The sequence below is a fragment of the Pipistrellus hanaki genome (assembly GCF_964339955.1).
Source record: "Pipistrellus hanaki genome assembly, chromosome: 11".
In the NCBI taxonomy this organism is placed as follows: Eukaryota; Metazoa; Chordata; class Mammalia; order Chiroptera; family Vespertilionidae; genus Pipistrellus; species Pipistrellus hanaki.
Genome location: NC_140513.1, coordinates 56,809,385 through 56,819,665, shown reverse-complemented (window position 1 = coordinate 56,819,665; position 10,281 = coordinate 56,809,385). Strand labels below are relative to the sequence as shown.

General features: G+C 40.9%; 1 protein-coding gene and 1 pseudogene across 2 annotated transcripts in view; both read right to left on the bottom strand.

Moving 5' to 3' along the window:
* Positions 1-2,659: 2,659 nt before the first annotated feature.
* Positions 2,660-3,505, bottom strand: LOC311629622 (small ribosomal subunit protein uS2-like; annotated as a pseudogene). Its single transcript has one exon. The product of its transcript is annotated as a small ribosomal subunit protein uS2-like (transcript).
* A 57-nt stretch (positions 3,506-3,562) lies between these two features.
* The window catches only part of MTAP (methylthioadenosine phosphorylase), a 56,793-nt gene continuing 50,074 nt past the window's right edge, over positions 3,563-10,281 (bottom strand). The window contains exon 8 of the mRNA XM_084898124.1: positions 3,563-8,324. Within this exon, the coding sequence (XP_084754250.1) occupies positions 8,286-8,324 (39 nt within the window). The 3' untranslated portion in view covers positions 3,563-8,285. The remainder of the gene's footprint in view (positions 8,325-10,281) is intronic.

The window sequence follows — 10,281 nt, the reverse complement described above, 5'->3', positions numbered from 1 at the left end:
ACCCAGGCAGGGCTTAGAGGACTGGGCGCCGCCATCTTGAGGCTGTAGGCGCTGCCATCTTTGAGGGTGTGATGGTCAATTAGCATATTCCCTCTTTAATTGATAGGATAAATCATTACCAAATTCAGTGTTGTGAAGCTTTTTCTACGTTTTATTCTAGTTTTAGAGTTTTAAGTCTTCTGTTTAAGTCTTTAATCCATTTTTGAATAATTTTTGTATGTGGTATAAAATAATAATCCAGCTTCATTCTATTGTATTGGCATATCCACTTTTTCTATGACCATTTATTAAAAAGACTACTCCTTTTCCATTATGTATTTTTTGTAGCCTTGTTGAAAACCAGATGACTGTATACATGTGGGTTTACCTTGGGGATCCTTTTTTCATTGTGTTGGTTTCTATGTCTGTCTTTATGACAGCACCACACTGATTTGTTTATTGTAACTTTGTAAATCAGGAATGGTGATGTGTCTAGTTTTGTTCTTTTAAAGATTGGTTTGGCTATTCTATAACCTTTGTGTTTCCATATAAATTTATGGAACACAATTGTAGCTTTTTTTTCTTCCTACTTCTGAAAAAGAATGAGAATGGAATACTAATAGGGACTGCTTTGAAACTGTAGACCACTTTGGGTAATATGGAAATTTTAACAATATTATTCTTCCAATCCATGAGCATATGCTGTCTTTCCATTAATTTGAGTCTTCTTTAATGTCATTCATCAGTGTTTTGATGTTTTCATTACTTAAGTCTATTCCTAAGCAATTTATTTTTTTAAAAATTTATTTGAGATTTGTTTTTCCACTTATTTATGCATTCATGGGTTGATTCATTTTTTAAATTTAAATTTTATATTGTTGACACTATACCAGATGTCCCCAATTTTTCCTCCTTTGGCCAACTTCATTCAGCCTCTGACCCCACTTCCACTTGGTCCTCACCACATTATTGTCTGTGTACATGGCTATGTTCTTTAATAGTTTGTTTTTTTAATGTATTTTTTTATTGATTTCAGAGAGAGATAGAAATATCGATGAGAGAGAATTATTGATCTGCTGCCTCCTGCATGGCCCCCTACTGGGGATGGATCCCCAAACTCTGGGCATGTGTCCTGACCAGGATAGATGCTCAACCACTGAACTATACTGGCTAGGCTGCTTTTATTTTTTAAAGATAAATTTGCTGAATTCTTAATTAACTCTTTCTTTGAGCACTTTGAATATATTATTCCCCTTGCTTCTGGCCTCTGCTGAAAAGTCAGATTTGTATATAATTGGGGTTCCCTTGTAAATGATGAGTCATTTTTTTCTTACTCATGTCAAGATTTTTTCTGTCTTTGACTTTCAATATTCTTCATATTTCTGTTTGTAGACCTTTTTATCTTTATCCTTCTTTGAGTTTGTTGTGCTTCCTGAATATGTAATTATTGTTTTTTCAGTACATTAGAGAAGTTGTCAGCCATGATTTTTTCAAATATGCTGGACTTAATAGCATCCCATATTTCTCTGAAGCCTCATTCATTAAAAAAAATATATATTTTTATTGATTCAGAGAGGAAGGGAGAGGGAGAGATAGAAACAATGCCTCCTGCATGCCCCCACTAGGGATCAAGCCCACAACCTGAGCATATGCCCTGACCAGGAAATCAAACTGGTGACCTCTTGGTTCCTGGCCAATGCTCACCTGCTGAGCTACACCTGGCTGGGTGCCCCATTCATTTTTTAAAAAAATATATATTTTATTGATTTTTTACAGAAAGGGAGGGAGAGAGATAGAGAGTTAGAAACATCGATGAGAGAGTCATCGATCAGCTGCCTCTTGCACACCCCCTGCTTGGGATATGCCCGCAACCAAGGTACATGCCCTTGACCGGAATCAAACCCGGGACCCTTCAGTCCCCAAGCCGATGCTCTATCCATTGAGCCAAACCGGTTTCTGCTGCCCCATTCATTTTTAAATTCTTTTTCTCTCTCTGTTCTGCATAATCACTACTGATCCTTCTTCTAATTATTATTTTCTGCTAATTCAAATCTGTTGAGCCCCTTTTGTTTCTTTTTATTTCAGTTATTATACTTTTCAATTCTAGAATTACCATTTGATTCTTTTCTTATCATTCCTATCTAATCACATTCTTTATTTGCTTTGACATTTTCTCCATGCCTTTTCTACTCTAATCATTGGTTTCCTTTTGTCCTTTGAACATATTTGTAATAGCTACTTTGTAGACTTTGTTAAATTTGACATCTGGTTGCTCTCACAGGCAGTCTCTGTGTTTCTCTCCCACCACCCTTCAGTGGATGGGTCATACTTTCCCGTTTCCTTGCATGACTAATAGTTTTTGTTGAAAACTGGACATTTTAGATAATATATTGTAGCAACTCTGGGGACTGGTGCCTACCCTCTGTTGCTAGTTATTATTTGCTAGGTTTTTTTGTTGTTGTTGTTGTTTTGGTTTCTTTAGCAACTGGCTGGATTATTTTAGTAGTCTTTTTATTTCCTGTACTGGTAAGCTGATATTACTCCCCAGGGAGCATACTCTGGGTTATGCCCATTGTCATTCTGGGCTAACAGTATATTTGTGCACGCTTTAATTTTTAGAACTTCTATTTTCCTTCAACCTTATTTCAATTTTGCTTAAAAGCTTGTGGAACTTCTAAAACTACTCAGTGTTTATTCCTACCCATTCAGTGGCCTGCGCAGTGGCGGGCTGCAGACCAGTCTTCAGTGGCAGACTGAGCTCTCCAGGCTTTGGTAGGGATCTGCTGAGTAGACACAGAGGGCACCCACATGCCTTCACACCAGTCTGCCACCTCAGGCTGAGCAGCAGTGAACTTGGGAGCTAGAACATCCATTCACCCCAAAGTTCCTCCTTGGAGCACAGCCGTGGTCTGCTCTCCATTTTCAGTCTCTTCAGGAGCTCTATCAAGGTAGGCATCAGGTATAACCTCCCATAAGTGTTCATGGAGAAGGTGCCACACTATGCAGAACTTCCTGGGTCAGAATCCACCACATCTACCCACCGAGGGAGCCCCCTTGTTATGGCAAGGGATGGCTATGTCCGCACAGTGCGGAGCAGAGTCTGTGTTACACAGAGCAGGGGTCAGCAGGTTAACATACATGCCCCGTGTGGTGAGCCCTGGAATCAGTAACCACGGCTCCTGAAGGGCTGCCTGGATCTGGCTGGTGAAGGTCTCAGGAGTGAAGCGGCTGGCAATAGCAGTGGCTCCTCCGGTGGCAGCAGCAAACTTCCGCACAGCTCGTGGCCAGAATTCCCGGCCCGTGTGACTGACATCAGCTGGGTTTTCAGTGGCCACGACAGCACCAGCTGCCAGAAGCTTCTCCCGGGTTCTCTTCACATTTGTGATGTAGATGGCATTACTTTCCCTTTTGTGGTTGAATTGTTCCGTTTGGAAGTCAAGGTTGGTGCCATCGAGAGGGTTCCTGCTGCCAGGAGTTTGAAGACATCCCCCTCCTTCCGGTGCAGGACATTAAGGGCTCCGGACATGGTGAAAGTCCCCTCACATGGGAGCCGAGAACCACGCTGTTTGTTTGTTTTAAAGTATATTTTATTGATTTCTTACAAAGAGGAAGGGAGAGGGAGAGAGTTAGAAACATCGATGAGAGAGAAACATCAACCAGCTGCTTCCTGCACACCCCCCACTGGGGATGCGCCCACAACCAAGGTGCATGCCCTTGACCGGAATCCAACCTGGGACCCTTCAGTCCGCAGGCCGACACTCTATCCACTGAGCCAAACTAGTTTCAGCCCTTCAGCTTTTTTTGCTGGAATCACTGCCTAACCAGCCAGCAGAGAGATGACTGGAGCCCCCATATTGCTAGCAGCACCACTCAGTGTAGAATCTCCTTGGGGGCTCTCACCTACACTTGACCACAACAGGTGGGAGCAGGATGAGAAGCACTGACATCCCGGGTTGACAGCCCTCCCAGGGAGCTGAGGAGGTGGGGCCTGGTGTTCTTGGCTGCACCCGTCTGGTTCCCATCTTGCTGAGTTGGGAGAAGTGATTTCAGTTCACATGCCATGGGCTCTCCCTGTTCTTGTAACATGCTAATAAATTTTCTTGAACATGTGTTTCTTTAGTTGCCATACATCCTTCAACCATATTGAGATTTTAAGTGATTGTTTTAAAATAATATTCAGGAGTTTTGCTGGTGAGTCGCGTTCCTCATGCTGTCATGCCAAAGTCGGTCACATCCCCCGTTTTACTTCTTTCTGGGACACATATTCCCTTTAATAAGATTGGTTAGAATTCGTGCTATATTTATCTTACATTTCCAGCGATCATATTTTCACCTCTATTTCTTGATACATTTTGGGGTGTTTTTTTTTTTTTCTTGAGTTCTTAATCCATCTGTAATGTCCTGAATAATTCTAGATTTCTAATTTTATTGATTATATTTTAAACTCAAATTTTCATTAGTAGTATTTATTTTAACATAAAAAAATCTGTTTTTTGTTTGTTTCTTGAGAAGGGAGAGGGAGAGAAAACACCCATGTGAGAATGGAACAACCATTAACTACCTCCTGCACATCCCCTACCAGGAATCAAGTCGGCAACCTTTCAATGCTCACCCAGCTGAGCCACACTGGCTAGGGCTCATTTAGTTCTTTCAAAAATCCACCTAGTCCTGGCCAGTAGCTCAGTGGTTAGAGCATCAGCCCAAGCAGCTAAGGGTTGCAGGTTCAATCCTGGACCCTCGTCGGGGTGCATTCAGGAGGCAACCAATCAATGTGTCTCTCTCACATTCATGTTTCTCTCTCTATCTCTGCCCTTTCTCGAATAATCAATGGAAAAAATATCCTTGCGTGAGGATTAACAAAAAAATTTTAAGGTAGTCTCATTGGTTACTTTTTCTTCCTCTGGCTTTGTTCTGAATCATTTCTCAAATATGTGTTTCATAGTATATATCTGATCCATTCTTAAATTCTACAGGATTTTGATTGTTTGCTACTAATGACTTAAATTGTATGAAATGCTCTTTCTGTGTGTATCTTTTTTAATCTAAATTTAAACAGGAGGCTGTCACCTTACTTCTCAGGGGTTACATGAAGGTCCCTTTGAACTGGAAAAATTTTTTGTAACTCATTGAATGGATAAAGGCATCCGAAGCTAATGGCTGCTAATATCCAAGAGATGAGAAATTATGTCCCTCCTATGGAAGAACACACCACCTCCTCTAAAGTAGTCTTGAAAAAGGTCTAGATTCAATTTGTCAAGTTAGAAGAAATACAGAGAACAGAGGACTGTTAAATTACATTATGGGGTGCAGTTACAAGAACCTGGATTATATTTAACTCTCAAGGACAAACTAGATTTATTTCACCAAATTAACTGTTAGGAGACAGAGAAAATGTGAAAGATAAAAGGTAAGGAGGGGAGGAGAAAGGGAAAGTTAGTAAGACGGTAAGGGAACAGAGATGAAAAGAAAATAGACATCAACCACTTGTAAGTGAATCCTGTTTCAAATAAACGATGTGTAAAAAACGCCATTTAAGAAACATCTTAACTTCTGAATATCCACTACATATTTGGTGACATTAAGGAATTTTTATTCATTTTTTTTTTTTTTTTTGGATAATGGTTTTGTGATTATCTTAAAAATATTGTTTGGAAGCAACACTGAAATATGCATGGACTGAATTATGTGATGTGAGACATGCTTCAAAATAACATGGGAGGAGGCTAGGGGGTGGGAGTTTAGAAGACACGCTGGCTGAGATAATTCCTAAAGCTGGGTGATTTGTATAGATTTGGAAACGGCTTTCCTATTACTATGTTAGCCTTGTGATCTGGATTTTTATTGGGGGGAGGGGGCATTTGTAAACTAGAGCGAGGTCAAAAGAGGCAGTTTATGAATGCGTCATCACATTCCAATGTGTGGACTTTTTAAGCCTGAATCATCTATAAAACTTAGGGCATGGTTCTGAAAACACCGACAATTTCCTTTTAATCTTCCCTAACTGAAATCATCAAATGCTTTTTTTTTTCTTCTTTTCTTTATAAAAATGTGCTCTCCAACAAATACCTATGAAATCAGGCACATTTTTCAGTTGCCCAGTATAAACAACTCCAGGAAATACTGAGGCTAATTTGCAAAACATTCTCAGGTCTCAAATGTAACCCAGCCTTCTCCACTCTTGGTTAACACCATGCACACACTATTCTGATTGTCCATCCTCAAAATCAGGAAAAGAATAATAAGTAGATCATAATATCAATACAGATTTGTAAGTAAATATAAATATACTAATCAGTAACTGGTCACTCTTCCAAGGACTTAAGTCACTAAGCTAGAACTTTCCTATTATGCCCATAATCTACTAGGGCAGTGGTTGGCAAAACTCATTAGTCAACAGAGCCAAATATCAACAGTACAATGATTGAAATTTCATATGAGACAAATTTTTTAAACTTAAACTATATAGGTAGGGATACTGTTATTAACTTAATTAAGGTGATCCTAAGCTGGCCTTTGCTAAAAACTCAAGGGGCCAAAAAGCCGCATGTGGCTCATGAGCCTCAGATTGCCAACCACTGCACTAAGGAAACTCCCAAATGCTCAAAACTGATCACAATGTTAATTTTGTTTAAAAAAAAAAGAAAAAGAAAAAGCGAGCAGCATACTCGAATAAATGGTCGAAGTTCTCTTCACCTTCACATCTTCAGACATCTAAGAATGAAGGGAAGTAGGGGGTGGTATATTTTACAGGGGCGTGAAAACAACTACTGGCTGGAGCCAGAGAATCCTGGGTTCAGATCCAGGAGGTCCTTTGTGGGTCTCTCATGTGCAAGGAGAGTTGAAACCACTGCATTAGAGAATCCGAGACATGATCACATGTAACCCAGACGGCTCAATATTAATGCTGGAGGGTAACTGGCTTATTTCACTGCTTACAGTAAGTAGCTTATAATCTTGAAGGCAATCCTGCAGACACAAACACACTGACTTTCCATACCCTTTGAATGGACAAAAGCTACATTATTCAAGGACCCTGTATAATAGACCACAGTAAAAATTAATGATCCCGAGGAAAAAAGATCTGTCTGTGATAGAAAAGAAAACCCATTCCTTTAAAGTTAATAATAAAACGTTAATTTTAAAAATATCTGGCACACTATAATGTGTGTATGTAGTCTCTTCGGAAGTTTAAGATATCTCAGTGTTAACTGCTTATCTCTTCTCAAGATGTTGTTTGCAAACCAAAGTATCTCGATGACTGTTCAAGTCATTAATGATCTTTTTCTTTTTTTACAAAATAAAGATGGAACTCAAAAAGAACTTATTATTACCATCTTAATTTTTGCCTCATTAGCAGAAACAATGTGTTCAACAGCTGGATCTTTCTCAATAATTTTTATTTTTAAAACAACTATATTCTTTGATTATATTCATGTAGGAAAAAAAATGTGAAAACAGAAAATAAAGGAAGTTAAAATGGTCCAATATACTCCCAAAGTATAATAAAAGATTATGCCTTCCTAGTCTTTTTTTGCACATGTAGAATTCTAAAACAAAATCAGTACTGTAAAATGCTCACACATCTCCCCCCCCCCCCCATTTAATATTATACAGCAACCAATTCTTTAGGACATTAAATATTATATAAAAAACATGGCCTTCAGTTGGCTCCTTCATAATCTAATTAGAGCCAAACCATAATGTATCTCTAATTTTTGGATATTCAGATGATTTTGAATCTTTGCTATTAAAACTGACACTATATAAAACAGCCTTCTTTACACATAATTCTTTGCAGTTTTCATTCACTACCATATTTCTAATTTTTTAAGAGCTAAATTTTTCAATATAAAAGGAGCAGAGTGACCAGCAAAAAGGGTGTTAAGTATTTTTAAGCCTTTTGGTACATTTACCAAACAGCTCTCCAGAAAGACTCTACACATGCACAGTGCCACCAGCAAACAGTCTGAGTCCTATTCTGTCTTCATATTCGCCGGCCACATAAGAATCTGCACCTCCCAAGCATTACTGTTATGAATTTAATGGGAGAAGGGCGAATGACATCTTCTTGTCTTTTTTCCTAAAGGGTAGGAATTTTACTTCCCACGTTTACTGGTCATTCTCTTCCCTGTGTTTTGGAGCAGTCCATGACTTCCGGAAGGCATCTCTCACACTGGCAGGGTCTCAGCACAGGTTCTTCCTCAGCGGGTAAGGGCACAAAAGCTTTTCCACATCTCAAATCGAGCAGGAATTCCCCAAATGACTAGAATTAGAAAGTCTTATCTTCTGGGAAGTCCTGCTGTATTTTAATGTCTTGGTAATAAAACAGAGAACTGGGCCATATTCTGAAAGGAAAAAAAGTAGGCACAGATTATAATTAACCAACCACTTACTGGCTTTATGCATGATTTTACTGTAATGCTGTAAAAAAAAAAAAAATGTTTTGTCTTTAGCGTGAAAACTCATGAGACATACACTTTTAATAAACTCTCCAGGAAATCTGCATGTTCACCACAGGAGCTCCTACACTCCCTTCCTGTGAGGTTCATGCCGCTTTACCTCGGAAGACTCCTTGGATTCTCACTATCTCCACCCCTTACACGTGCACTAGGACACATTTACACATCAAGCCCCAGCCTGGGTTTTTGTTTATGCAACGTCCATTTTTCACCTTATCCCACTGGAAAAAAAACGCCATTCAAACTTTGATATTTTACTATCTCCAAAGAGAGTAGGATCTTCTTCAATAGAGCAAGTCTAACTGTATCTTTGCAAACCATGATTTGACGTACCGCGGGCGCTCAGTATCTCTGAAACGAATCAGTGAATGATACACCTTTCAGTGCTGAGAGCGATGAGAAGAAGGAGTGATTGTGAGGAGACCCTTAGAGCTATAGAATGAAAACCACGATGTTTCACTTCTCTCTTCAGGTTACATATCCCTATGAGAATCTGATGAGAAAGCTACATAAGGCCTCTTTAGAAGTGAATACACAGAACTCCCCATCAGTTTTACACACTTCAGAAGCTTCAGAGGGGAGGAAAACATTTGATTTTTAACTTTAAGAGATTACAATCAAATTGTGACAGTTGAGAGAAACCAAGACAAATTAAATAACAGCAGCCAATATCAGTATGAGTCACAGTTAGTTCCGAGAAGTCGAGGTGTGATTTGCGCACCGTGAACACCATCAAGGGGGTGAGCCAAGCGCAGTGGTAGGCTCACCCCGAGTTCCCTGCGCTTCCCTGGGGTGTTCAGACTGCCTGCCTTCTACAGAGAAGGTCACCAGGATCCGGCCGGAGCTGGCGATCAGACACTCCTCTCGCAGTCCGGGACCCCTCGGGAGACGTAGCAGTGCGCCAAGCGGCCAGGAGGAGACCGCATCGGGGCTGGGGCCGCACTGCTCACGCTCATCCTGGCCCGCTACCGCCGCCTGTTAGTGCTGCCATGGAGCCAGGAGAGGCTCCCGCCATGGCAGCTGCACTTGCCAGCCAGGAGCCCGGCTCTGGCTGCACCAGGGGCAGCTCCTGTGTTAAACATCTGCCCCCTGGTGGTCAGTGTGCACCATAGTGACTGGTCGTTCTGCCGTCATGGTCACTTAGGCTTTTATATATATAGATGCGCATTACACTCAGGGAAATGTAACGTTTCTAAACAGACAAACCCCAATTCTCATTATTTCCAACCAGGAGCCAAGTGTGCGATTCGAAATCGCTGGGCTCTCTGGGCCCCGCAGCAGCCTTGGCTGTCTGGCCCTGCCTCCCTCTCCGGCCCTTGAAGCAGCTGCGGCTGCTACTGATCAGGCCCTCCCCAAGTGCAGGCACATGGAGGCCCCTGCTGCCCCGCCCCCGACACTGTGTGTGCAACCTCCTCCTGTCTGGTAGACCTGTTACAGCTTCCTGGTTAATTAGCATATTTCTCTATTATATATATAAGATTCTTATTATTTTCTAGTCCTCTTTTCTTCAATAAGGGCTTTTATATTTCAAGTAGAGGCCCGGTGCACAAAATTCGTGCACTTGGGGGAAGTTGTCTCCCTCAGCCCGGCCTGTACCTCCTCGCAACTACAGGCTCTTAACCACTTGCCTGCCTGCCTGATTGCCCCTAACCACTCTGCCTCTGCCCCGCTGCCGAGGCTATGTCCAGAAGGATGTCCTGAAGGTCATTGGGCTGTCTGGTCTACTTAGCATATTACACTTTTATTATTATTAGATATGATAAAATACTTCATGGAGGAAAGGGATTATTATTCATTAAAGGACATTTACTAGGAATATAGGTCGAAACCAACTCATGTTTCT